The sequence below is a fragment of the Telmatherina bonti genome (assembly GCF_933228915.1).
Source record: "Telmatherina bonti genome assembly, chromosome: 6".
In the NCBI taxonomy this organism is placed as follows: Eukaryota; Metazoa; Chordata; class Actinopteri; order Atheriniformes; family Telmatherinidae; genus Telmatherina; species Telmatherina bonti.
The window spans coordinates 15,190,116-15,218,025 of NC_136624.1; the positions used below are offsets into that span (position 1 = coordinate 15,190,116).

The 27,910-nt window shown below is 39.8% G+C and overlaps 1 protein-coding gene across 1 annotated transcript; it reads right to left on the reverse strand.

Moving 5' to 3' along the window:
- On the reverse strand, positions 1–27,889 carry ccdc71 (coiled-coil domain containing 71). The gene is made up of 2 exons (XM_079242491.1): positions 27,844–27,889; positions 1–3,092 (listed from the first exon to the last, which is right to left on the reverse strand). Exon 2 carries the CDS (start codon positions 3,080–3,082, stop codon positions 2,012–2,014), a length of 1,071 nt encoding a protein of 356 aa, XP_079098617.1. The 5' UTR covers positions 3,083–3,092; positions 27,844–27,889; the 3' UTR covers positions 1–2,011.
- Between the last annotated feature and the right edge of the window lie 21 nt (positions 27,890–27,910).

Below are 27,910 nucleotides of genomic sequence, written 5' to 3' on the forward strand. Positions count from 1 at the left end.
AATACATTATAATACAAGTGTTGCACAAACAAGACTAACAGAAGATCTAGAAAAAAAGGGGTATGAACATGACTTCATACAGACCAACTGGAGAGGGGTATACAGGCAGAGACTCCTCAGCAACATGAAGCTCAGCAGAACAGATGTGAAATCTCTCCTCACCACACAATGCAATCTCAATTTAACTGGGAAAAGATTTTTTTTTTCCCAGTAGACACAGTTTGGGCTAGACCTTGCATTTCAAAATCAAGTCTGATTGGGTCTTCCTACCACATGTCTGTACTAGAACCAAACCATTTAGAATTAATAGATGTCTAAATCTCAGTGTCATTCAGAAGTGTGCCTTTTTTCCATGGTTTCTTTTAGAAGAATATCTCTGTTTACTGAAATAGGCATGTCTAATAATTTATATCTTCATTAAATGGACTCAACACAAGGTTCCAGAGTGAGACAACTATGGGTCTAACCATTTGGCCCAGTCACTGCTTCCAAGTGTTGGCGCTTAGATGCATTTGTCACGTGGAATGTGCTTTTGTTGCAGGTAATACACAGAAGTTTGTCACATATGAAGACATGGAACTAGATCGAGGTGGTTCATCACAGTATGAACACTTTGAAAAGCACAGAAGGTGGTTTGGTGTGGTCATCCCAACCTGAAGGGGCAGCAGTACTCTCAATCCCTAGCAGGAAGCCACTGCTCTTAAATGCACTCATTTAAAACTACAAATTAGAGAAATGGATGACATTCTTATGCCAGCACCAACATTGCAAAATTAGCACCATTCGCTAGCAAAAATAAAAATGGAAAAAGAAACCAAATTAAGGATTTATTCAGATATTTTCAAAATGCCACAATTTTTTTTGCCTGTATTCAGGGTTAGCTGACCACAAAGCACTGTTGTACTGTCAAATTGCAGTTCTTTAGTTAATAAGACCTAGTTAAATCACATCTGAGGGGCAAAAAACAATGATCATATTAGCACTTTCTGCAGATGCTGGACAATTCAGCTCAATAGAGCACATTTGGCTGGGAAAAAAATTCAATTCAATCTGGGATGCTTAAATTAAACTACCTTTCTTCACTTTTAAGATTGAAATATTAATTTCAGACTTCAAAATGTTTGAACAAGGCTTGAATCTTTTATACTTACCATGTCCTGCTATTGTTCTGTCACTTACCAAATATTACCAGCAGTCAGACTGTAATGCACTTCATGTGTGTCAGTTTACCAACCAACCAACCAATCTTTGCAATGTATTAGAGTACCACGACTTTGATTACCTGCTGTGCTCACTCTAAGGGCCTCTACATTTCCAGTGCAAAAAAAAAAAAAAAAAAGGAAAAAAAAACAAGAAAACGGCAAAGAAGGAAGACATCTTTTTTCCCTATTCCTTTTACTTTATATCAACTGTTTTGCTGGAAATGGGTCAGCCTCAAACCTACAGTAGCTTCATTTTTTCCTTCTTTCCAGCAGATACCTTGGTGCCGCAATGAGGCAGCAGTTTAAGCACTATAAGAAATACTGACATTTCCAACACATGGCGCTTTAGTTTGAATGAGTTTAAATACTCAACAGAAACCCACACATATAATCTTGTTTAAAGAAAGAAAATGAACTTTTCTTCCAGCACACAGTGGATGCTTTATCCTAATGAAAAGCTGGACAACTTAAAAGTAGAGTGGTGTTTTGTTAAAGTACTGTATAGCATAAACTAAACATTTAACAGTGAAAATGTACCAGTATTGGGCTGATAATCATTTCCCAGCCTGCTAGGAAAAGCACCACCTAACTTCAAATGCCCTTTGGTCACTGGGGGCTTCAACATTAGGAACCAGAAGTTTCAGAAAGAAGCTTCTGTGCCACCTTCAAGACCCAGCAACAATCTTAGAAATGCACGCAAGACATCTGCTATGAGCACAGACACACACCCAGGTGGAGGCTAACATATAAAAAAACACCCACGTCTGCTAATGAAAACTGAATTTTGAGGAGAGATAAGAGAGGGGGTGTCACTTCTGAAATCTGAAGTCTCTCAGCACATGGTTGAGAGGTTGTATCTGAATCACTGGAGAAAGGTTGACCTGTAGGATCTTCTGCGCTTTTCTGCAGGCCTCAGCCACCGAACGAGAGTCATCCACCTTTATCACTTTCCGTCTGAAACTTTTTTTGTCTTTCCAGCCATTTCTCTGCTGTGTAGAATTGCTCAGTTCCTTGGAGACCCGAACATCTTGGTGGAGGCCATTGCCCCTCCAGCCATTGCTGGTTAGCTCTGTATGAGTCTGTGGAAATACCCGGCCATTGGCGTAGAAGACCGGCGCAGAATCTCCAATGAGAGCGCCATCCAGTCTGATTGGGCAGGACAGGCTCTTCTGGCTGAACAAGGCCACGGCTTTGGTGGGCGCCCCACCACCGTTTTGAGAAGGCTGAGAGGGTATTCCTGAAAGTGTTGGAGGGTGCTTCTGTGGTGAGAAGTTAATAGAGGGCATGTCAGATGAGTCACAGATGGTGTGGATCTGAAGTCTGGCTGTGTGGAAGCCAGATAGACCTTCAATGTTGGTCAGTCTGAGGTATGGTTGGACATCCATCTGTGACATCTCTACTGTCTGAAAGGGTGTCCTACTGCAGACGATGGTGCGATGGTCCACCAACATCTCTGGAGGCCTAACCCCTTGAATCCTAGGGTTGCTCTTCTCAGGTGTATTCCAAGATGGGTGCACCTCCCTCTTCTTTGTCAGTGGCTTCCTTTTCCTCTTCTTGGCGGTGGGTCTGCTAACATTTTTGTTTGCCATCTTTAACATGTCTTCAGTAAGGGGTTGGCTTGTGCATGAGCGGTAGGCATAGACATCCTTGCTGCGCAGCACAGTAGGCTTGTGACCCTCTTCACTCAGCTCCTGCAGGAAGGTCACAAGCTCCTCAGTGCTTGACAGGTCCCTTGACATCGGACTGAGGATCTTCAGAGCATCCAGGAGGACATTGTGACCTGCTGATGAGATCCGAGACCAAGAGTGAACTGCTCTCCGCTCTTCATTGTCAAATACCAATGGCCGGCTGACCATGGGACCTTGTGATGTGCCAGCCATGTTTACAAACCTGCAAGAAAAATGGAAATATTCAGTATAAAAAATAAAAAAATAAACAAAAACGTAAGGACTCAAAAATAGCTAAACAAAAACATATCAATCACTCTAATTTTACAAAAAGGTGTTATGTCATCTGTTTATTTCGATTTATCAAAACTAAGTCGGGATAAGTAATGAAAAACTCTGCCTAACTTGTGTCGGTTCTTGAGCACCAATGGCACAAAAAAAATCAGCAGAAAAAGCTGTATGACACTAGCAGATAATTGCCATGTTTTTCAGAGGCACAACCAACATATCCAACTGTGTGGCTCAACTCATCCCACAAATGCCCATTCCTAACAATGTGGCACCATTTAAAAAGAAAATAAATTGGCTTTACACTGGTTTATTGATTGCCAAGAAACACGGTTACAATGAAGTAATAATCCACAGAATGCTTTTACTTTTTTTTTTGGTGTCAAGTTTATACTAAAAGTTGACAAATGACATGAAAATGTATTTTATGTAGTTTACTAAGAGAGAAAAGTGTTTATGCATGTGAAGTACCATATTTACCCAAATATAATATGAAAAAAAAGTTTTGTTGAAAATGTGAAAAAATTGGGGTTGTCTTATAACCAGGGTCTAATTTTTGACATGCTGATAGCAATCTGGGGGGTTCATACACAATCGCAGCAGCAGAGGGCGCTGGCTTTGTGGTTGTGGTCACCTATTAATAACAGCAGGGCAAGTGACGAAAGATGAAAAATGGAGGCTTCGTGATTATTCAGAGGAGTGTGGCTCAAAAGTGCCACAAGTTAACAGACAAGTCAGGCAGAGCTATCCAACAACTGTCAGCCAGGCAAGAAATATTGTGTTAGAGATTGTTCAAAGGGACTGTCTGAAAAATGCTAACAGTAAGAGAAAAGCATGTTGTGGTCTACAAAGCAGTCATTTTTATTTGTGAAATCCCTTTTCAAAAAGAAGGCAACAGGTACCCTGAAGATAACCAAGCAGTCCGTGGAAGAACACCTGGAAAAAATTCATTCTGAGCCATCAAGGCATGAAGCATTTGAGTTACCACCTGAGCAGCCAACCCATAGAGCAGCCAAGGCACTCAATGGATGTGAGTCTCCCTAAATGGAAGGAGGTTGAGGCCAACGTAAGACAAGCAAGAGCATTATCAGCTCTGGGCCCAAATGGCGTTTCATATAAAGGTTTATAAGATGGCCCCAGACGTTCTTCAATTTCTTTGGAGGCAGATAAAAATGGGTTGGGTGATGCAAACAATACCTAAAGCATGGTGTAGAGTAGGAGTAGTACTGGAGGAGAAAGAATCCACAAACATCAGCCAGTTCTGCCCTATCAGTCTGCTCAATGTTGAAGGCAAAATCTTTTTTAACATTGTTGAGTAAAGAGTGACCAGCTATTTGGAAAAAACAAGTTATTGGACACCACTTTGCAAAAAGCTGGGATGCTAGGACCATCAAGGTGCCTGAAACATACCAGAATGATCTGGCATCAGATTCAACAGGCCAAAAATGAGAAGCGAGAAATCTTGCTAGCTTCCCAACATTACCCACCACAGCTTAAAACCGCTCCAGTTTTGCTTGCTTCCTCGACTGCTGTGGCCAATGACTCATCGATATTCCCATCACAGCTGTCCAGAAGATGGAAAGAACTATCAGTGCCTACGGTAGGAAATGATTAGGTGTTCCTAAGCAGCATAAGCCTTTACAGTGAGGCTGCAACAATTTGTCAACAAAGTCGACTGAAAATTCATCGACGCAAAATTTCATTGTTGATGCGCTGCCCTTAAAGGCTTTCCTAATAAAACACTGTGCCAGACAACTTAACACCATATACCAACCATGGCTTTTCAGACAATATTAGAACTCTAAACACCAAGCAAATGACGCAAAGCACCACAGGAAGTGCTGGGGGCAGTATTGTCATTTTGTGCAGCATCGTTGTTTGAACAACAAAGAACAAACTGACGGCGGCTCAGCCTATTTCCAAAGTTTGGGGATATTTTACGCTAAACAAAGTGTCAAACAGGTGAAATGTGTCGTGTGCCACGCAGAGTTGGCATACCACGGCTACATGACAGCCATGCATGAGCATCTGAAACAAAAGCACCCCGGGGTCATGGTTTCCAGCATTCCAGATTAAGTTAGCATTACCAAGTAGTGATGTGCTGTTGTTCCCTCTGCCAAAGAGGTTATGTTTTTACCAGCGTTTATTGGTTTGTTTGTGTTCAGAATAACTCAAAAAGTCATGGATGGATTTTCCTGAAATATTCAGGAGTTGTTGAAAATGTGAAAAGGAAGTAGTGATTTAACTTTGGTGGTAGTGGCTGTTACACCAGTATTAACAACAGGACAAAAGTGGACCCCCAAAGAAACGGTGCAACAAGCTAAGTCAGCACTACAGCATGGAGATTATGGGCCAAGTTCAGCACGGAAGAGGCAAGCTAGGCTTATATGGCGTTATTCATTCTTGAGGCACAAAAAGAGACCTATTCTGAGCGCAAAAAAACACTTATCAAGCACATCAGTTAAACTTTGAGCAGATTATTTTCCTACTGTGAGCTAAATGTAATCTGAGCAAACAGAAGTTAATTCCATGCACACAGCACTCAAGTTTGTGTTTGCTCTTGTCTGTGCTGACACATGCGCACACACTCGTAATGTAGCATCTGTGCTCAGTATTGTCAACACGCTTGCTCAACATGGTGAAGCGCTAGCAATGTTCCACAATTCCAACCAATCACAAGCCTCGGATTGGATCATTCCGATTGGCTGCTTTGTAGTGTCTCGACTACGCTGTAAAAGGGGTTATCCTGTGTCAATGGGAAATGTGTGTCCAACTACTGACTGGTATATTTTAGGGGTGTGCATTTCAGGTAAAAATACTATTCGATGGTTGTGGGATATTAAACATTAATTTTCGAATACTTGAAATTCTAATTAGATAAATATGGCATATGTAATTGCTAGGTAGCAAAGGACTGGAGCAGTATGGGTAATTTTTGTACACTTGGTAGGATGTCTTATTTCAAGGTAAGCACACTTCTGAGTGTGCTGACTACGTAGAACACTCCATAGCCTATGTAGTCACATCAAAGTGTACAGACCATAGACTGTATATAAAAAGATGGACGGAGCCTCTGACGTCAACCATAGGTTTCTGAAGAGCTGAATTTAAGGCGGTTCCTATCATCGCTATCTTGGCAGGGTCATGCATGTTGTTTTGCCCGGAAAAATAGAAAAATGGGCAAAGAGGTGGAGCTGAGAGGGAGGCTGTGAGCGTCATGGTGGATGATTGACAACGAGCGAACTCCAAGCTGCCTGTGGCTAAGAGCTAATGCCTGTGGCTAAGAGCTAACCGAGCTAACCAGCTAACGGAGGTAAGCGAGTTAAAGGTAAGTCACATTGTTAACCGGCTAAAACCCGCGATTGTTCTATGTTCTTATTTGAAGTGGGAGATTGGTTACCTGTCAATCAAACACCCCTAAAGATGCTGAATTTCAAGATTAAAGTACTTTTAAATGGGGGAGTTAGAAAAAATTTACTCCCCCCACAGTTGTCATGAAGGAAACCTGACCTATTGAACAAATAATTGGTTTTTGTACCAGGCTGTAAACATGTCTATTTCTGCTGTGAAGTTGGGCTTTATAACATGGGAGTCTATGGGGATTTGCTCCGTTTTGGAGCCGGCCCCAAGCGGATGAGGGGGGAACTGCAGTTTTATGCACTTCCGCTAGGGTCTTCGGTTTTAACCACCAGATCCTGAATTTGGACACACCTTACATTTATGTTTTCCATTTGCATTATAGATATTGATGATTACAGGAACAGCCAAAAATGAAAACAATCTTTAGTTATTATTTCACTGCTTTTCTCATAGTTTCTATAAAAATAGCTTCTTCAAACGAAATATTTTTATTAGTCTTTTCCCAAAGATTAGTTTTCAAAAAAGGGGATTGTCTTATAATCTGGGTCGTCATATATTCTGGCCAAGTTTAGAAGAATGTAGTACAATTCTCCTTGCTAAGGGCAAAAGAAAGAAGTACAGACCGAATTGACCTTTTAAGCATTTACCTCCAGGACACTAAAGTTTATTGAATACCAAAGTAAGTTTCTGTAATGCGCATTTGCACATCAAACATACAACTTGTGGACCTGAAAACTGTGCCTTTTATTCTTTCTGTGGACTAGCTGTTAGGAGTTAAGTTGCATTCGTTATGGAAACTCCAAGGTATATACAAACGCGTTTCAGTGGCTCTGTCATTGGACTAATTGAAAGACCCAAACATCTAACCAGGGAAAAACAGACTTAGGATATAAAACAGATTTTACAACAATGTCATGGCCAACACAGACAGCAACCGTTACAAAGATGCGCACATGTAGACAAGGTGATTACTTGTACACATCAGATTAAATGGTTTGTAACTTCAATTGAAGCCTTCAAACTCAGTTCCAACTGTGGTTTTCGATTTTTGTGTTGGTAGAAATTATACTGCATTTTTCAATCAACTTAATTAGCATGTATCAGCATACTAGAGATAGTGAGCGATTAAGAAATTTCTTATGCAGTGTTTACAATGAATCCTCACTGTACTCTCCTACATCCAAAGATGTGGATGTGGGATTTATAACCCCCTGCTCCTCATTAAAACGTCATCCTCACAAGCTTCTGCAGCTGAGCTCTTTTGTGAGGTTTTAAGAGAGAGGGGAGGTCGTCAGCTTACCATCAGCAGTAGTGTAATAAGACACCTGCCTTACCAGGCCGACCAAGACAAACAGCAAATGTCAACAACCCAAAACTACACATCTGCCGACCACAGCCATAGCAGCTGTCTAATTAGTTTGAGCTCATTGAAAGAAGCCACTGGATCCTTTCTATTTATTACCAGGTATGAACTTGATGAAAAAAGTAAGTTTATGTATTACAGAATATGAGCATCATGGCGACCAGACAAGGTAACAAGCATTTGCAGAGACCGGCATTAGCGTATAGCAGAATTAACGTAATCACGATAGAGGAGTTATTCCATTAGGATTTAAAGTGAGGATAAAACAGTCACTTTGGAATTAAGTTGATTTTGAAATAGTCATTTTCATTCTGAATTAGGCCTGCTACATACTCCACAAGAGGCAAAAATTTGTTTTTTGTTCTGAAGGCTCCAAGAAGAAAATTATGTCAATTTTGTTCTCTCGGACATGGCAGAACTTTCTTCTTGAGAGGCTCCAAGAAGTATTCCATGATTGGTCACACATTTGAGGTGGGTATGGTTAACACGGAAATGCACGAGTGGGACAGTTTCCACTGCGTTTTTGTGAAATGGATTATTTTAATAAACAGCTGATCAAATTATTTGCGTTAAATATGAAATAACCATGGTCAGGGCTGGGCGATATGACCAAAATCTTATATCACAATATAGTTCATTTTGTATTCCCACAATGATATACATAACAATATAAAATTTTGTGTGTAATTTTGTGTCAGTCATTGTTGTGGAATATTTTATACTACCTTGATGCAACAAAGAGTACACGGCAGCTGATTAGCAGAAGAGACGACTTTATTACACAGACTAACAGCTTTAGTGTGGGGAACAAAGGAAGGCTCAGCTCAGTAGAAGCTCATTGGTTATATAGGCCTCTGCAGTGTGGCATTTCCTTATATGGAATATTATGTCTCATCTAACAGGTTGCTAATTATACTCTAGCCAAAGTTAGACATCTGTTGCCTTTGTTGTTGATAGTTGCTATGACAGACAGACACTGTTAACCAAGTGCAGAAGTTGACCTTGCAGCAAATCTAACTTCCACATCATCAGTTATTTGTCAGATGTTTGGCAATGGCAGCAGTGATCTTTTTCCACCTAGGGGAACTATGGCCATATGACGTTTCACGGGTAAGTGCCTGTTGAAGCGTTTGCGTCTGGAGTTTATGAGCGCTTTTGCCACCACTTGATTCTGCTTTAGCGGCTTTTGCTTGTTGACTATTCTTTATCCAAATTCTTGCGCATGTGCTAAAATAAGTTGCCGGTAGTTGTGTCAGAGTCAGTTGTTGGGCTTGTGAGCTAGTCTGTTGTTGGTTCCACGTTGGTCTTTTTATATCCAAACTGCATCCATGTGACAGAAATTTCCCCTCTTTTATGAACAATTTCATCAGTTTTGGTTGGGTAGTCATCTATTAGTGAATTATTCTACTCTGAAACATGCTACCGTCTTTCTCAACGTTTGTTTTTATATTGCAGCGTGCATGCAATAAAGCGCATCTTGACGGAAAATACTCCAGTAAAGCACCTTATCGGAGTGTAAAGGATAGAGCCTCATATTAAATGATAGACATTTTCTATCGTTCACACGATATATAGTCATTTCGCCCAACCCTAACCAAGGTCAATGGACATAATAGCATACTTATTTATGCAGTAACATGCTTTTAAGATGTCAGTTAACGCTATGCTAGATTAGCGCAACTACAGCCATGTTATACATACAATATAAAAGTCTTTTTGGCTAACAGAGGACGTATGAGAGGATGTATGATGTATAATAAGTAATGGAGATACACAATATTTATCAGACCGATAAAATATCGGCTGATTTGGGAGATTTTTTTTTTTTAATCTGTCTGATAAGTACATTTTTTCCAATAAAATGCCGGAAAAATTCATTAAATTTGGGGGTATTTCATTCAGGCAACGTAGCCCTAAAGCAGGCCAAGATGGTGGAGACGCACAGTATATGCACATCTCACTGGCAGGACCCAGACTTGGCACCATTACTCGCTGACTTATAATGAGCAAACATGTCTTCACCAGTATGGTCGTATTTCTCATAGTGGAAGACAACAGCATTGCTGTTTGCAAAATCTGTTCAGCAAGAATTCGGAGAGGAGGGAAGACGACTTCAAGTTTTAACACAAACAAATCTCGCTCACCTGAAAAACCACCATCGCAGCAAAGCAGTATGGAAAGAATACGAAGCTGTGTGGTAGCAGCTATCAGCGCTAAAGCAAAACACACAGGGTCAATGTATCCATTCAGCAGGCGTTTGAATGCTGTAAAAACTTTTCAATAGATGATGAAAAGGCTAGAGCCATTAATGACAAGTGATGGAATTAGTAGCACTCACCGACCAGCTTTTTTCGTTTGTATAGAACCTGGGGATTTATTTTTTATTTATTTTAAAAACTTAATAGCACATTTTGAGCCACATTACACCATCCTGAACTGACAATTCTTCTCTCATGTGTCCCTCCCTGCCCTCTACAATATAGTTGCCACGCAAATCCACAGCTTGATCAACCTATGGACTACATTGTTATTTTGGAGGAAGCACTTTATTTTCATTTTGGATTACATTTATTGTAATTGAGGCTGACACAGTATGTCAGTACATTTAATTTAATATACAAACACATATACCTTTGGACATAAGCCAAACATCTGTTACACAACTTTCAAGTCACATTTTGTTGGTTGAATGGAATTGTTTGTTGCCATTAGTTAAAGCAAATTACCACATTTTTGTCTGACATGAAAAAAAATCAAAAATTTTAAGAGCCAAAACATTTTGTTTGCTGTAATAGATAAGCTACAGCAAGGGTGGGCAACTCCGGTCCTCAAGGGCCGCAGTCCTACACGTGTTGGGAGTTTCCCTGCTGCAACTCAGCTGCTGAAAATGAGTGGGTAATTAGCAGACTTGTGCAGTTGGATGTCAAGCTCTGCAGCAGACTGCTAATTAAGTCTGATGTGAGTCAGCTGTGTTGCAGCACATAAATATAATTTTCTCATTGCTGCAAACAGTACAAACTGTATATTATATTAAACATAAAAAATTAACTTATCGGTTATTGGTAACGGTCACAAGATGCAGAAAATGATTGGTTATCGGTATCAGTTGAAATTTTTCATATTGTGCATCACTAATAAGTAAGGTTTGCGCCACTCGATGGTACAAAATTATATTTTATTGTAACTAGTTATCCTTTAAGTTACAGGCCAAACTCACTGACTGCATCTCACACACACAGATCACTTTTAGTATTAGTATGTAGGGCTGGGCGATTAATCACATTTTTATCTCAATTACGATCTGGTTTTTCCAACAATCATAAAAATAAAATGGTGCGATTATTTTTCTCTTTGGAGTTTCCTCTCCTGCTGTCTTCAGTTGCTAAACGAGCGTCAATGGCACTGTGCTGTAAACTCCTCCCACAGCCTCTTTGGTTTCATTCAGACACTGTTGCCAACTTGGCGACTTTCTCTGTAAATCTGGAGACTTTTTTTGTTAAAAGCGACTAGCGACAAATCTAGCAACTTTTACCGGAGTTATTAGACTTTACTGGTGTTTTGGCGACTGACTTGAAGGCACATATCGTTCTGCAGTTACTGTAATGAATGAGCAGCAAGAGTCTCTTCCCATCCTAAAACACTCCCAGGCAGCGAGTCTCCGTCGGCTCGGGCTGCAGATCAGTGTAGAATAACTGCAGTAGGTTATGAAAGTTCACAACAACATTGTTTATACCATTGTCAGTAAGAACTGGCTGCATTATTTTCGTGTAAACACACACGTAGTTCGGCGAGTTAAATCACAGAAATAATCCTCCGTTACGGGGTGTTACCATAGCAACGCATCAATCAGCTGGTTCAGATCAGCTGTCTTAAGTGAATTATAGAAATGCGCTGTAGCCTGACAGCGGTTGTTTGGCATGAAATGTACATTGAGGTCAACATGAAATAGTTCCTATACTTCAGCAAATGTTGTAGAAAAGGAATACAAATTTGTTATAAAATATTTACTGTGTGGGACCATGGTATAAGCGGATTAAATAACTCGTAACTGTGTGTTCGACGGTTATAATGCCCGACACGGAGTTGAAAACACCACGACGCGCAGCGTTGTTTAATCCTTACTTATATTTATCTATTCAGTTTACGTCAGTATTTGCACTTTGTCAAGACAAAGCTTCTTGTTATTCGTTTTCTAAAATATGTGGAATTCTGAAGGACATTATTTTTAAAAGTCAGTTTAATGTAAAAAAAAAAAAAAAATCATGTTATTAAAGATAAAAGGATAATCGTGCTAAATAATCGAGATCTCAATTTCAGTCAAAATAATCGTGATTATAATTTTTGCCATAATCAAGCAGCCCTATCAGTATGCGGCACTATATAGTGCAGGCAGACAGCCATCAATTTTCTGCCGCTTATCCAGGTTTGGGTCACAGGGGCAACTGCCTAAGCAGGGAAGCACAGCCACATTTGGCAGCTCTGTGAGGGTCAAGCCCAACCCTCACTGAAAACAAATCAGACTTACTTCCAGCAATGCGAACCAAGCTCTGAAACCCATTTTACAGGGACCAGACAGCTGTACAAGAAGGTCCAGTACACCATACTCCTGGAGTACACCCCACAGGTGTCCTCAGGGGGCACAGTCAAAGGCTTTCTCCAAGTCCACAAAGCACATGTAGACTGGTTGGGTAAACTCCCATAAAGCTTAACAGGAAGGACAAACTCACAAGCGCACACTTGTTCATTCATGGATCAACAGTAAAAGCTTTGCAATATTTGCTGCTGCATCATTTCTGATGATTCAGAGATTTTACAAGGAGCCAGACTGGAAAATATCTAGAAAATCTGGAGAAAAATATGCATTTGCATACTGACATGCCACTGCTCAAGAATATGAAAAATGTAAAAAAAGATCTTAATTAGCTCATTTAAAAGTTGTGCAGGTAGTAATTTCTTAAAGTTCAAATTACAATGGGATTTCGTAAGCATTCCTGAGATAAATTAAATTTTATTACTTTTTTGCAAAGCCACTGTAAAGCTGTTAAAATAATTTTGTCCAATTTGGTTAATTTCTGACAAATATCTTTCAATTAAGTGAATTAATCTTTTACACCATGGGTTTTATGGCAACATAAGGTCAGAGTGGGCAGTAGGGGCTATACTCTCCATGTGTAAACTCTCCATGTATCCCTGCTCCAACACACCGGACTTAAATTGTGCAGAATTTCATAGGTTGTTGAATCCAATTAAGGCAAGTCAGGTGTGTCTGAGCAGGAACACATTGAATACTTGCAGGATATCAGCTCTCAGGTGATATAACTGCATGATTTTAATTATAAATTCAGAATGAACAGTTCTTTTTCTTTCTGTACATTTCTTTTTCTTCTGGAATAAGGAAAATACTTTTTCAACAATCCGTCAGAGTAGAAACTGCTGCCAGTCTGCAGGCTTAATAAAACGCCAGCCCATCTTTTCCTTAGTGACCCACTGCTATAGATGAGGCTTACCACTTACATGACAGCTCAATATGTCTAGGTTGCATACATCAGGCCCCTAACTGATAGCTTTCATTGTAGCAAGTCATGAAAAAAAAAAAACACTAGCTGTAATTCAAACTCAAGATCACAAAGCTCAAAAAAAAAAAAAAAAAAAAGTACTTCTAACATTTCTATATTAAGGATGGGCATTGTAGTTGGCGTTTTATTTTAACGAGTCAGACCAAATTTGAAATTGATTTTATTGCAGTAAACAATTAGTTGTGACAAAGTCAATGATCACTTGGAAAAACATGCATGCGCAATAGCATCACTGCTGGATGGGGTAATGTACATAAATTAAGTCATCCACAACAACAATGCATATCAAACGTCTCAAGTTTGGGAACACTTGATGCATGAGCATTTAAAGAGGAAGCATGTCGGGCATTTAAATGAAAAGGAGTCTGATTTGCCTCGGTAAGATTTTCTACGCTAACGAGCAGACAGACGTCGAAAATAAAACGTATTGTCTGAGTGCCTGACTAACGTATTTCAAATTAAATGCATGAAGTCTAAAGGAGAGAGCCCCCATGGACCCCTTTATGCAGAGGAAGCATATGTGCACCCTGCAACAGGTTACTACCCTCACAGAGTCCGTCCTCGAGATGCTGATCTGCGATATGAGGCCGCTCATTTCATTCAATTTGTTTGGATACTTGTTTAATTGTTGCTTAATGTTTTACTGCTGCTAATGTGCCTGCCCTGGGTTTAGAGTAAAAAAACATGTTTACTTGATTTTATTATTTATTTTTTTATAAAAGAAAACCCATCTTTTTTTTTTTGTGTTAATCATTATTATGAAAGCAACCTAAAATGCTAAATTAAAACAAAAAATGATCCGTTTCGGCAAATAATCATCTATAGTAGTCTGTGACTAGTCAACTATTAAAATAGTATTTAGTTGCAGCCCTATCTATGACATGTTCATTTATCATTTTATCATTTAATTGGCGCTACATGTCTTAAAAGCTTAAGTAGTGTAGGTGTATATTTTCATTTTTTACAATTACAATAGATCCTTATTTTCATTGTCATTTTATTAACAGGCAACAGGTTATTTAATCCAAACTTGTGCAATTAGTAGCTTCCCATTTATTAAACAAATGTGAAAGGACACGTGGTCGTGGAAAACAGTGTTTAAGAAGGGTCAAATCATTGGCATGCATCAAATAGGGAAAGCATCTCAGGCAACTGTACAAGATACCTACATTAAGTTAAGAACTGTCCAGTGCATTAATAAGAACAGTGGGGATGGTGGGGAGCCATTGTCTCCTAGGATGACATGTGGTCAAAGCAAAATCCTGAACTCGGGAATAGGACTGAACAACTGCGCAGCCATAAGGAAAAAAAAACTAATCCAATGAGGATAATGACAGAAAAAAGGCTCCAATTTGCTAGGGAGCATAAAGATTGGACTCTGGAACGATGAAAGAAGGTCAAGTGGTCTGATGAGTCAAGATTTACCCTCCTCCAGAGTAATGTGAGCTTCAGGGTAAGGAGAGAGACAGAAGAAGTGATTTACTACAGTTCAATCAAAACCCCCCTTTTTTTTTTTTAAATCAAACACTACAAGAAATCCACTACCTGATAAAAACAATTGTAACACACACAGACTGTATATAAAAAGATGGACGAAGCCGCTGTTGCATCACCTGTAGGTTTCTGAAGAGCTGAATTGAAGCTTGGTGGACAGTTCCTACCATCACCATCTTGGCAGAGGCATGCGTGTCGTCTCGCTCGGAAAATACAAATATGGGCAAAGAGGTGGAGCTGAGAGGGGGGCTGCGAGCGTCATGGTGGATGATTGACATTGAGCGAACTCCAGGCTTTCTGTAGCTAAGAGCTAACCAAGCTAACAGGAGCTAATCGGCAAACGGAGGTGAGTGGGCTAAAGCTAAGTCATGTTGTTAACCGGCTAAAAACCACAGTCGTTTTACGTTTTTCTGACTTGAAACGTGAGGTCGGTACCTGTCAATCAAAAGGACGCGAGTCCCTAAATATGCCGAACTTTGAGATTAAATTACTTGTAAACTGGCGAGTTAGAAAAAAAATCCCCCCCACAGTTGTCTTGAAGGTAAACCTATTAAACCTAAAATGGATTTTTGAACCAGTCTGTAAACATGTTTATTTCTGCTGTGAATTTGGCCTTTTTAACATCAGAGTCTATGGGGATTTGCTTTTTGCAGCCCCTAGTGGCTGAGAGGGGAACTGCAGTTTTATACACTTCTGCACAGGCTTCGGTTTTAACAGTCGATGGCTCCGTCCATCTTTCATATACAGTCTATGTTTTCAACATAGTCTCCCAGCACTATCACACACTGTTCCCATCTGTGCACAAGCTTCCATATTCCCTCAGCATAAAAATCTTTGGACTGATAACTCAGCCAGTCGCTCACAAAACTTTTGACTTTGTCGTTACCTTCAAACTTTGTGCCTCTTGTGAATGCTTTCAAGGGATCAATCAGGTAAAAGTCTGTAGGGGAAAGGTCTGGGCTGTAAGGGGAATGAGGGAGCAGTTCTCAGCCCAGCTTGTTGATGGTCTTCACCGTTTGGGGTGCTTTGTGACGCCTTGCATTGTCATGATGCAAGATGACTCCTTCTGACTGATGACCCTTGCGTTTGTTCCTTATGTCTTTCTTGACCTGACTCAGCAGTGCACAGTAGTCATCACTGTTCACAGTGCTTACTTTTTCAAGGAATAAAATGGTGATTGGGCCTTGCATATACCAAAAAATGAGCAACACCTTACACGTGGGCCGCTGGGACTTAAGACTACTTTTTCACTGGAGAGGCTACGTGCTTCCATTCCATAGACAGGTGTTTGGACTCAAGCTCATAGTGCCCAACCCATGTCTCGTCGCATGTGACTACCTTCTTTAGAAACTCATCATCATCCTTCTCATAGCGCAAGAGACACTGCTGGGACAACTCGACCCATCTCTGTTTGTGCTCTACTGTTAGCATTTTTGGCATCCACAGGTAGCTGACCTTTGAGTAGCCAAGGTCACCGTGGACAACTTTGTGTGCTGTCCCAACAGATAAGCTCAAAGTCATAGCAGTGTCATCCACTGTCACGCTCCTGTCAGACTGAATGAGGTCATTGACTGTTTTGACCACCTCAGGAGACCTCATTTCTGCAGGCCTCCCAGGAGTGTCTTCCTCCTCAACACTGCTCCGTCCTTCTTTAAACAACTTAGCCCACTTGTGTACATTTTTTTGGCTGAAACATGTGGCACCATACACAGTTGACATTTGAATTTCAACTTCTTTCCACCCTTCAGCAACCAAAAACGATCTGACAAATAACACATTGATGTATTCCAAAGAAACAATATTCGCGTTTTTTTTGGCTTTGTCATCATCATCAAGGATTTAATAACACTAGTAGTTGCAAAAATATATTTGATTTAAACTTTACCACCTCAGCCTAAAGCAACTCCTGATGTACATCTTTCTTTATTTTGATCCTTAAGTTCTGACTGAAGATTGTCACCATTGGCACTGCTTTTTTGTACTAGCGAGTGCAAGGCAAGGTAGGCTTATTTGTGTAGCACGTTTCCTATACAAGACATTCCAGAAACATTAAAAGCAAATTGCAAATTAAATAGAAATAAGGCAGGCAAAAATAGACAGCTGATCATGTAGAAAACAAACAAACAAAAAAAAAAAAAAACAGCTGAAATAAGAAGAAACTATTAGCAGCAATATTACTGATAAAGTGCAAGGATTCTTCAACTGTTTTTGAGCTGGAAATTGATGAAAACTTGGGACTGTTGGACCTTATTCCTATCCAACTCTATACCCATGGCCTGCTACTATGTGTTGTATAATGTTTTGTTTGTTCTAGGGTAACTAGGATCAAGGGGACCAAACATGATTAAGATAATGGATGATGGGTAGTACCACTGACAGATCACTGCTGGTTAAGGTCTACCAAATTGTATTAAGGGACTACAACAAAACACAGCAAGTAAAATCTATTTGGTAGAGTTCAGGTGAATAGAAAGACGATTGCTCGATCACTTGTTCCTTCAACAACCTAAAAAGATTCAGACATGAGATTTGAATGCTACTACCCTATCATATGTTATGTTGTAGTACGGTTTGTATATAAAAAGTCATTCATTTTTCACTACAGTTTGTATCACTTTGACTTGGCCAGATATTTAAACTTATGCAGTGATCATTACTTGTCCAAAACCAAACCAAGGGGAAAAAAATTTTTTTTTTTAAACCCTTCAAAGATTTAGCAAAAATTGTATATTTTCTACAAGTCAATAAATAAATACAAATAAGCATATGAAATGAGATTGTAATGGTAAAAAACAGAGGGAAATCTGTCCTACGATACATTTACAACTCATACCAATACATTTTAAATGATCTTATAATTGTTGGTAGACAGATGAAAAATACAAAAATAATTTATACAAATACATTGTTTCCCCTCCCATTACAGGGATATTCCTGTCCCCACCTACAGTAACGCCCCCACCCACAAAAGATGCAGTTAGTTTTACCCTCCCTATACATCACGCACAGTGAGATGCATCTGTTGCCGTCTAGATTGTGCATTAACTAGGGGTGGGAGAATCGCAAAATCAAAATCTGGATTTTCTGCGTCACAATTTTAAAATTGATTTTTTTTTTTTTTTGTTTGTTTAAAAATCTTTTTTCCAAATAAATACAAATAATCCATTGTAAAATTTGTCATTTTTATTGACCTTTTTACTGGTCTTCTTGGGCATTATAGCATCAGAATGATGGTCTGGCTACTGTGTTGTGTTTTCCTAATAGAAATCAAGGAAAATGACTAGCAAGAAAAGTTTTCTTTTTCTTTTTTTTTTTTTTTTTTAAATCTACAAAAATCAGCAATATCAAAGAATTGTGAAAATTTCAATTTAAATAGAATCGGCACCCAAACAAATCGGAATCAAATTGAATCGGGACAAAACCATATCATCATAGCCCTTGCATTAACCAGTGTATGATGCAATTTCCCAATGTTGTTGTTGTATCAAACTGTTAACAAAATAATCGTAAGAAAATTGAATCATAAGACCAGTAAAGATGCACAGAAAGTACGAACATGGCAAGGCCCGCGGTCTCAACACTAGCTACTACTATGCAAGCAAATAATAGAGCACAAATTACTTCCTTAAAACTTTGACTTCCTGCTACTGCATGCCATTGTGTTTTTCTTTTGTGTTCTGCTCGTGCGAAGGCAATGCTTCCAGGACACAAGAAAGTTTTTTAGCACACACAAGCAGAAAATATATAATACAAGATATCAAATTTTCCTGTTTATATGACACTTGAATTATCTGATAACTCAGAAAATCAGAAAATGACTAGATTTTTGGTGCACATGTAAATGGGCTTAATGATTCAGGTGGGCTGCCCAAATTATGCAAAGTCTCGCATCCATAGAGAATGCCTTCTGACTGCATTAGTTGGTCATCTACATACTATACAGGTACTAAATTCAATATAACTTCACTAGTTTCCTGGCTTATTGGTAGGTAGTATGGCAAGCTTCTGCTTGTTTTAAAAATACTCAAAAGGAGTCACATTGTGCTCCTTGCAGACCAAACAAAAGGAAGGTGCAAATTTTTCTGACTTTAAAACACCTGTTTTTATGGAGTCCCCTGGACTATCTGTGTTAATGCACCCTTTGATCGGGACACTATCACCATCAAGAGATCTATCTTGACAACACAGTTTCGTGCAGTAAACTCTGCCCTCTGCTGTGCTTCCACAGTCAACCATCCCCTTATAAAGTAGGTGACAATGTTATAACATAAACGTGGTAAACACCTTTATTGAAATATACTGAATATAATGCAACACAAACAACGAAAGGATGAGAATAGTTGGCATCCAGTTGTGCGTTCTTTCTTCTTGGCGTGTGGCTTTCACACTACACACCACTGCTTGTTCGTGACAGTAACTGCTAAAACAATAATAACACACAGTAAGGAGTTGTTTAATCCGCTTTTAACATGGTCCCACACAGTAAATATTTTAACAAATTTGTTTTTCTACAACATTTGCTGAAGTATAGGAACTATTTCATGTTTTCCTCGATGTACGTTTTATGCCAGGCTACAGCGCGTTTCTCTCATTCACTTGTTAAAAGACAGCCGATCTGAACCAGCTGATTAACGCGTTGCTATGGTGACACCCCGTTACAGAGGGATATAGTAATTTAACTCACCGAATTACGTGTGCGTTTATACGAAAATTGCCAGTTGTCACTGAGAATGGTATAACCTTGTAGTGAACTTCCACAACCTACTGCAGTTATTCTACATTGACCGGCAGCCGGAGCAGACTGAAGCCTGTTACATGCTCCATGAGAAGCGAGAACTTTTTTCTTGTTATCAAGGCTCAAAGAAGAAAATGATGTCATTTTGTTCTCGTGGACGTGTTTGAAGACAGTTATTGACACACCGGGCTGGCAGAACTTTTTTCTTGCGGGGCTGCGAGAAGTATTGTGCGATTGGTCGGACACTGGAGGTGGGCATCATAAACGAGGACAAAGCATAAAGCGGAGCTACTGCTTCCGCGTTTTTACTGTTGCAGGTAAAACAGATTGTTTTGATAAAACAGCCGATCGAGTTGGTGAGAAAGTACGAACATTTTTACAAGTAGCATTAATACACTTGGACCCAGCCGCGTGCACAACTACCCGTGCACTACCCGCCCAGCAGCAGACGAAGTTGTTCATTAAATATGAAACTAGAAAAGCACGCAGAGAGCAGAAATCTCTGCCAAGCACAATATTGAACCCTTTTAAAACATTCCTGGATCCAAACGGTGATCCAGATCACCACCAAAATTGAATTAGTTTTTCATTTTTACATTTGCAACAACTCTTGAAATATTTATAAAAATCTGTCCGTCACCTTTTGAGTTATCTTGAGCAAAAAGACACCGGGAAAAACACAACCTCCTCGGCGGAGGTAAAAACCGGGTTCATTGCACATGAAAGCAGACATCACCCCCCACAGTGATCCCTCCCCGCTGCAGACGTGCTTCTCGTGAAGTATGTATGGACCTGACGAACAAGACTTTTGTTCCTGTTCTTGCAGCCTTGAGAGCAAGAACTCAGTTCTTGCTTCTCGTGGAGTATGTAACAAGCTTAAGACTGGCCGTCTGGAAGTGCTTTAGGACGGGAGAGGCTCTTGCTGCTCGTCCGTTATAGTAACTGCAGAACAATATGTGCCTTCAAGTTAGTCGCCAAAACACCAGAAAAAGTCTTTAATAACTCCAGTAAAAGTTGCTAGACTTGTCGCTGGTCGCTTTTAACAATAAAAGTCACCAGTTTTAGTGAGAAAGTCACCAAGTTAGCAACAGTGTCTGAATGAAACCAAAGCGACTGTGGGAGGAGTTTACAGCACAGCGCTGCAATGCCAGAGACGCTCGATTAGCAATTGAAGACAGCAGGAGAGGAAACTGCAAAGAAAAGAAAATAATCGCACCCTTTTATTTTCATGATCGTTGAAAGCTCGGATCATAATTGAGATAAAAAATCTGATTAATCGCCCAGCCCTAGTACAAGGATCCGTCGCTGTCATTTGCGGCGGGAGAAAGAGGGAGCGCTTGTCTTTACGCAGGGGATGTCCCGGTTCAAAATGCGGTACAGTCTTTTTTTTTTTTGTCGTCATTTGAAAATGAGATCGTATACAAGTATGAATTGAGATTGCGATTTTTTTTAATTGTGCAGCTCTACTAAACAGCTCTAATTCCCTGCAGAGCTGTTATGAAGGAGTTAATGAAAGTAAAACCGCCGTAATGTTTTTGCCCATACTGCAGTCGTATCAACTACATGTACACCGCAGTCATGTATGATAAAAGGAGCTACTTATTCCTACTTAAGAGTTGTGACTGATCTGATCTAGTATCGGTATTGGGGATTAATATTGACGTGATTAACATATTTGATATTAAGCTGATTTCCCCAGCCCACCTCACCAATCCCCAGATGGCTCTTTCATGGTCTCACCATATCACACAGGTATAAGGCTTAGGCCAAATATAATATTTCAATGTGTAATAAGTCCATAAACCATTAGCAATAGAACTGTTATATTTACATAATATAGGATTTGGTTTTTTTTTTCCTTTTCCATTTTCCCCCCCATCATATGTTCCCGATTAATGGCTAATTCGGCATCCATCTTGCATTCTACCTGACCTGTCTTACAATGGCTCTGGATTTGACCTCTTTTCATCTTGTTGCATTTCTTTGCTGAATCAGGGACGTTGCTTGCTCAAAACGACCAGTTTTACCGTGAGGTAAAATTCTGCCACAACATCATGTTAAATACCGGATGGAAAAGTTGTATAGTGCGGTTTCTCAGCCTGTGTAGTTGAAACACAAAAGTATAAAAACCCATCCATGGACCTGCCGAGCACATTACCAACCACAGTGGTATACATTGTGGTACATTAATATACAACCTTAGTGAGGTCTATAATTTAAGTTGGGTAACTTTTTTTCTAAAACAAAAAAAAAAAAGCAAAAAAAAAAAAAGGAATCTTTTCCAAATATGTCCAAACTGCCATATTGAAAGATGCCTTGCTGGGGCAGCAACTTTTAATTGACATATTTGATTCAGTCAGTCACATGAAATGATGTATTAAAATTTAATATATACCAATGTTCCATTTCACAAGAAATATAAAAACGTTCTGTAATGCATTGCTTTCAGTCTTTACAACCTACTTCCGATATTATTTGCCAGTAAATGAAAAGTAGCTTGCTTATTAACAGCAAGAAGTGATGTAATAAATGAGAAAAGCTACAAAGCGACAGAAAGTGGATGCCCCCATTTTTAAGGGATGGATGTCCAGGATGCCTCTGAGATGTCTAACTGGAAAAAGTGTCCCTGGAATATTACGAGACGCTGAAAGGACTATTTTGTTACTGGCTGGTATTGGAACTTTATACATTACTCAATCCAAACAATTGCTGATGTAGTTTTTTTTTTCAAACACCTGAACAGTTTTAAAAGCTGGTTGAATTTCAGTTCAGCTCAGTGTCCAAAATTCCCTTTCTGCTCACCAGCCAGGTTGGCCAGTAGATGGAATAATCCACCGGCCAAGCGCATATAACTTGCCAAGATATTTTATTATTTTACAAACATATACTTTCAAGCACATGTCATTTCTATAATATCAAATTCACAGAAACCTCCTAAATTCTAAAAAAAAAAAAACAGTCCATGTAGTCTGGCTTCCTGCTCCTAACAGCATCTCTGGAAAACACAGCTGGACCATTAGGAGATCTGTCACTGTCTCTTGGCTTAGTTTTGACTTTTTTATTGACTGTGTCTATGTTCCATGCATAGTGTCCTGTATAGTGGGCATGCCACTTTCTAGGGGTGTCAATGTTCAGAGAGAAAAAAAAAAAAATAGTGCACTACAAATTACCCACAATGCATCTTTAAAAGTAATGACCAATGATGGTGATGCATTGCAGCAGGAGATCAAAGTGGTGCAAGTGGCAATAACATCAAAGCAAGTTTAAAATTTAAAAAAAAAACAACAAAAAAAAAAAACTATAGATCATTTAAAATCCTTATTTGTTGAATAAATAAGCAACAATTAAAGAATAAAATACATTAGAAGAATTTTTTTCACACAAGTTCGGATTGATTTTGGAACGATGCATGGGGGTCGCCACGGTGACAACTGGTAGTCGATCAGCGACGAGGAGAAACTAACCAGCTTCATGTCCGAATTGCCAACAGCTCTTCGCAAGTGTTAACTTTTCGGGCCTTGCTTCGGTGGTATCTCTTGTAATCCTAAAAGCTTGAATAAAGACAGCTGGACTTAGACACACTGAAGAAAATTTTCCCCGTCATGGGCCCCCTACTGATGGCTAACGCAGCATCCATCTTGTATCTGACTTAAACTATCAGCTATCGCCAGCCAGCCAAAGACTGGTCTTGCAATGACTCTTGTTTTGTCTCCTTCTTTTGCAACAGAATCCTGGTCTGGCTACTGTGTTGTTTTTTTTCAAATTGAAATTACGGCTGGGCAGTTAATCAGTTTAAATCAATTAATTTGAATTTGCTGTTTATTGAGATTTATTTTTATGAAAATCGAGATTTTATTTTGCCCCGCCAGCACCTTTTGGGCTCACGTACCTTACAGTGATGTCGGCGCACTCGTGCTGGTTTCCCACAGAACCGCATAAACACAACATCATGGCAGCTAGCAAAGAAGAGCCAAGAAAAAAAAGTTTCCCAGCTGCGTTTCCATAGTTGTTTGCAAAATAAAAAGCAATATTTGTAAGTTGACAAACAATTGTGATTTGCTAGCGTTTCCACTGAACAGTGTTTAGCACAATAGCCTCAAGTCTCAAAATCTAGCTACTCTCGAAAGATTTCTAGCCAAATAGATTTGTACTTTTTTTTTCTTTTGTTTTTAGTCTACAAAAATCAGCAATATCGAACAATCGTGAGAATTGCAATTTGAATCGAATCGGCACACAAAAAATTGCAATTGAATCAAGACATAAGCACTGAAGGCAGTGCTCAGACCTGTTGAAATGCAAGGGTTAGGACTGGAACAATTACTCGGGTAACTCGAGTAACCAGAGTACAAAAATTGATTGAGGCAAATTATTTGCCTCGAGGCTCCGTTTAATTATTATCACGTGGTGATATATTTTAATTTATGTATCACCGCGGCATTCTCAGACCACTGCGCTGTTCGGAGGGACTACATCATCGTTTCAGTAACCGTATAAAATATTTAATCATTTATAAAAAAAATTTATAAAAACAGAATCTCTCGCCTACGGTATGTCCGTACATTATGACCGTTTCACCCGGACTGATGATTTCACCCGGTCTAATGGCAGAGAATGAAGAAAAGACATAAAAAGTCGCAAGTGTGGAACCATATCACACTCAAAGGGGCATAAAACGTAGTGCAGTGTGTGCTGTAAAGCACCTGAAACGATAACAACCCAACTTCACTGCTCCAGGAGGAGATTCAGATTTCCGATTTATATCACCAGCGTCTGTTAAAATATACAGTGTTAAAACCTGTGATATTAGTCAGCAGTGACGAGGCATGGCAAGGTGTAGACCGCTCACTCACGTGAACAGTCTTGTAATCCATCCCTCATCTGTCTCTCCTGCACACACGCAGAGTCAAAGTGCATGTTTTAGGCAGCGTGTGACGGCAGGCGTAGCCTCTGTTCCTGCAGCAAAGTTTTATTCTGTATTAAACAGACACACTTTTAACAGGAGTATTCGCGAAGACATAGGCTAGTTTTTAAACATTTTGGACATGTTTACAAGTCAGTTCTTCGATGTAAATTCTTCTTTAAATCTTTTAAAAGGCAGGAATTTGTGGTCAGATTATGGGTGTACGTGTTGGCCGAAAAAAAAAATTACCTCCCGCCCAAAATTGCCATGAAGGTAAACTTTAACCCGAAAATTTTTTAACCAGGCTGTAAACATGTTTATTTCTGCTGTGAAATTGGTCTTTTTAACATGGGAGTCTATGGGGATTTGCTTTGTTTTGCAGCCTGCCCCTAGCGGATGAAGGGGGAACTGCAGATTTATGTACTTCCGCATCGGCTTTATCTTTTATCTTTGCAGTCTACGGCTGCACAAAAGTCCTCATGCTTTAGGCAGTAACAACACATGCAACAGCTTCACAAATATAAATTTACTTTGGTTGAGTTTCTAATATTTGTTTTACAAATTATAATAAAAAAAATTTTAATCGTTAGAGAAGTCAATTACTCTTAAAAATAATCGACAGAGTACCCGATTCCAAAAGTACCCAATAGTTGCAGCTCTAGCAAGCGTTTCTTATGATTATTCTCTCCACTAAATCGCATTTTTGAGGGCCTCAACATGCTCAAAAAGTCACCAATTTTATCTACACCCCCCCCCCCAAGTCCTGAGCACTGTATTTTAGTGCTCGGGACAATTCGGACTTAATTGAGTGAAAGCGCCACGTATTTTTGGTGCCTTGCCACTGAATGTCCACAATCTTTTTAAAAATTGACACACAGTGTGCATGACAAGGCAAACAAAAAATTCCTCTTATGGTGAAAAGTCAACAGGAAGGCGGCCATTTTAGGTCAGAGTCGCCATTTTGACGTTTTACTCACATCACATTTGTACGAACACCTCATAAGGTTTTTGACACCACAATTGGTCAAGATGCTCAGGAGGATTAAAAGTTGTGCTAATTGTTTATGTAACAAAGCGTGTAGAAGGGGCAGGACCTAAAAGTTTGACATCTTGCCATGAAAAACTGAACTGATATGACTCGTACATAAAACAACATATCTGCACCAAATTTGCTACATACTATACTAGTCTCATTCTGAAGAGACCAAAATGTCAATAATTGCATTAACGATTAGATACGCCCCCTGGCGGCCGGAAATGTTTTTATTTTACTCAGACACCCATTTCTCTGGCTTTGTGTACACCGTTAAGTTCAAATTGGGTCAGGCAGCAGAAAGCACGTTGGTAAAGAGTTCTGGTAAAGGTAAAGGTAGGGGTCGCCCTACGCTGCACGGTAAACTTTGACTTTAACGTAACTATGGCGAATGATGCTCTGACGCAATGAAACAGGAAGTACCTGTAACTAAGCCAGTAAAACATTAATCTCCACCAAACTTTGCAAGGGTGATGACAGTCATGCTGTTAACTCAGTCACATAGAAACTTGTTGAAAAAGTGACAATATGGATGGATAAATCAATTGATTAGCCTGCACACTTAATGAACTGACATGCATTAAGTTCGGTACACAAGTGCTCCATGTCACAGCCTACCAGAAAAGAAAAAAAACCTCTCCAACCAACTGGCTAATTTAAACAGGAAATCGGCCATTTTGAAAAAGGTACCATTTTTGGGGTTATTTTGGCCATATTCCTTGCCACGTATTTTAACAAACTCTTCTTAGGGCTTTTATCCAACTGACACCATAATTGGCCAGGATGCTCAGGAGGCATGTGTGATGAAAAGTTATACAGATCATTTATATAACAAAGCGTATAAAAAGGACAGGGCCTCAAAGTTTGATGTCTTACCATGAACAACAAATTGATATAACTCCCACAAAAAACAACATATTTGCACTTAAATTGATACATATGATGCCATTCCCATTCTTAACACAACTACATGTCAATAATTGGATTTCAAATCAGCTCCGCCCCCTATAAATAGGAAGTGTCACATTCTAAAAGCAAGGTCGCTATTTATTTCAGATATACAAAACCCAATCTGCACCACACTGACATTGGGTCGGTCAAGTTCAATGCTGACCACAAACACGTGTCCATATGACATCACTACCATAGCCTCGCCCCCTGGCGACAGAAAGTCCTTTGTTTTAAAGCCTAAATGACCTGATGTGGAGTTTGGCTGTGGGTGAGGCCGAGAGAGGCTTTGGAGGAGGTCGCCAGGGGAGGCGTTGCCAATAGGCCGAGTGGCGTTGTTGGTGCGTTGCGCAAAGCTGCTTGCAGCTTTCTAGTTCCTCTTGTAATCCTGCATGACAATATGACTAATTAAGAAGGTCAAAGAAGACGTTGGAATCACCAGCTTTGGTTGTTCTGTTCTTAGCTGCTCGTCAACAGATTTACAAATAACTTGACTCGAGCGCCCATTAATCTGAAAAAGTGCAACCATATTTTTGGCCTTACTCATGGAAGACGCATCTCTTCCCATAAATCATACAATACACCGCTACCGCCTTCTAGACTTGAGGCTTATTTAATAAGTCTGTACTTCTGGCTAGCTTTACCTTGATGATATGTATTCCTTAATTGCATCTGTGCTTTAAGATACGTAAATACTTTGTAAGAAATGCTAGGAAATCAACATCTCATTTCTGAACAACAGCAATACCACGCAACAAACTAAAACTAACAAACCAGACAAAACATATGTTTCTGTTCAAGTAACAAAGAAACTTCTTAATCTTCAACATGAAAGTCAGCTAAGATAGTACAGGCTAGCCAATATGGCGTTAAAGTACGTCGCGTACGCTAATGTTCCGCCTCCTGCAGCCCTCGAGCGCCCCCTTGAACGCGCCTCTGTGACCCAGGCTAAAGAAGCCCTTTTCTGCGCACTTAGGCAGGAACCAAATGTAGCACACATTCACGAAGCTTCCGCGTGGCAGCTCATTTACAACTTTACCGGATTTGGAGAAAGACGTCGCCATTTTTCACATGGACGAGTTAACAGCCAGCTAGGAGCTATGGTCGCCAAACACTCCCAGCAATCTTTCCTCTGAGCAGTTTTTGAGGCTGCCTCAGCCCCTCCAGTCTGCCGGGCCTCTGCTCGCCACACACCGCCAGATATGTTTACCGAGCTGGAAGTGTGCCGGTCATCTAAACACATGAAAGACCATCTGAAAAAAAGAAAGCACGTTTACCTTTTAACGGTGCTGTCTCGGCATCCTCCAGTCGCCGCTGTGTCGAGGCTCCACGGTAAAATGGCTG